The sequence below is a fragment of the Crocuta crocuta genome, unplaced genomic scaffold (genome assembly GCF_008692635.1).
Source record: "Crocuta crocuta isolate KB4526 unplaced genomic scaffold, BGI_CrCroc_1.0 scaffold482, whole genome shotgun sequence".
Classification (NCBI taxonomy): domain Eukaryota; kingdom Metazoa; phylum Chordata; class Mammalia; order Carnivora; family Hyaenidae; genus Crocuta; species Crocuta crocuta.
The window spans coordinates 592,208-593,219 of record NW_027527459.1 but is presented as its reverse complement, the minus strand read 5'-3'; the positions used below and the strand labels follow the sequence as shown (position 1 = coordinate 593,219).

At 45.2% G+C, this 1,012-nt stretch overlaps 1 protein-coding gene across 1 annotated transcript in view; it reads right to left on the bottom strand.

Annotated features, from left to right (window-relative positions):
* GRIA3 (glutamate ionotropic receptor AMPA type subunit 3) overlaps window positions 1–1,012 on the bottom strand; it is a 273,791-nt gene that overhangs the window by 271,194 nt on the left and 1,585 nt on the right. The window contains exon 3 of the mRNA XM_077763473.1: window positions 894–1,012. Coding sequence (XP_077619599.1) covers window positions 894–1,012 — 119 coding nt within the window. The remainder of the gene's footprint in view (window positions 1–893) is intronic.

Here is a 1,012-nt window from a genome sequence, read left to right as displayed (position 1 = left end):
TACCCCAGCCATAAAAAGCAAAACATATTTATGCCATCATCAACCTCCATTGTTGTGAAAACTTTGTAAAATCAGCTGAGATGAAGAACTATCAGTCTTTCGGATAAAACATTCCATTCAAGAAAAAAACAAACAAACCTGTGTCCAACAGGCTATTGGTCATTTGGGGTCCCATGGTTTTACCTCTCAAAATGTCCCCTTTCCAGAGGGACCGTCACAGAGCACAGCTAGGTATTTCAGAAATGGCTTTGGGGTCGATAAAATTCCTCCCTTTCGATATTCAGGTTTTCAGCTGTAAACCTACCCCTCCACCTTTTGCTCTAAGAGCTGTGTGGTCCCTAAGAATCAGGGGGTGCGTGACACTAGAGGAGCCAGAATAGCTTCCCAAATAGTAACCCGGGCACTGCCTTCTCCCTTCCCCTCGGTTTGCCAGGCGTTCCTCACTTGTAATGAGTTTGTTGCCTTATCATCTCCAATCAGAGCTCTCACAGTAAGAGAGGTGAAATTATACGACAGAAAGAGGCCAGGGAAACCAGCCTGATCTGTGCCTCAAGGTCACTTGTTTGCAGAATTTCTCATATTTGGCTCCTAAATATTAGACGATTGTCAAATTCAGCTTGTTCCTAGAGCCAGGCTCTAGCTTTCACAGTCAAGTAATGTACATCCTGAATTGACTCAATCAAGAGGTTTCTTTTTATTTTCANCCTTAAGTCCCTCAGCGGGGTCCTATGGAGTTGATTTAGGTCGCCTGAAACCTGGATGGACTAAGGCCCCTCAAATGTCTACTGAGGCAATCACCACCACCCCCAGCACACACGCAGACCCCAAGTCCCACAAGCAAAATACAAATGCGGCCCAAAGGTCCCAAAGGGAGGAAAAGCAGATCTACTTACAAGCATTAGTCACAGAAAAACTATTGGAAGAATCCAAGTGATCTACGTGGTAATTCAAATGGAAGGGCTTCTCCGTGGTGTTCTGGTTGGTGTTGTATAACTGCACGGCGAAGCGGAAA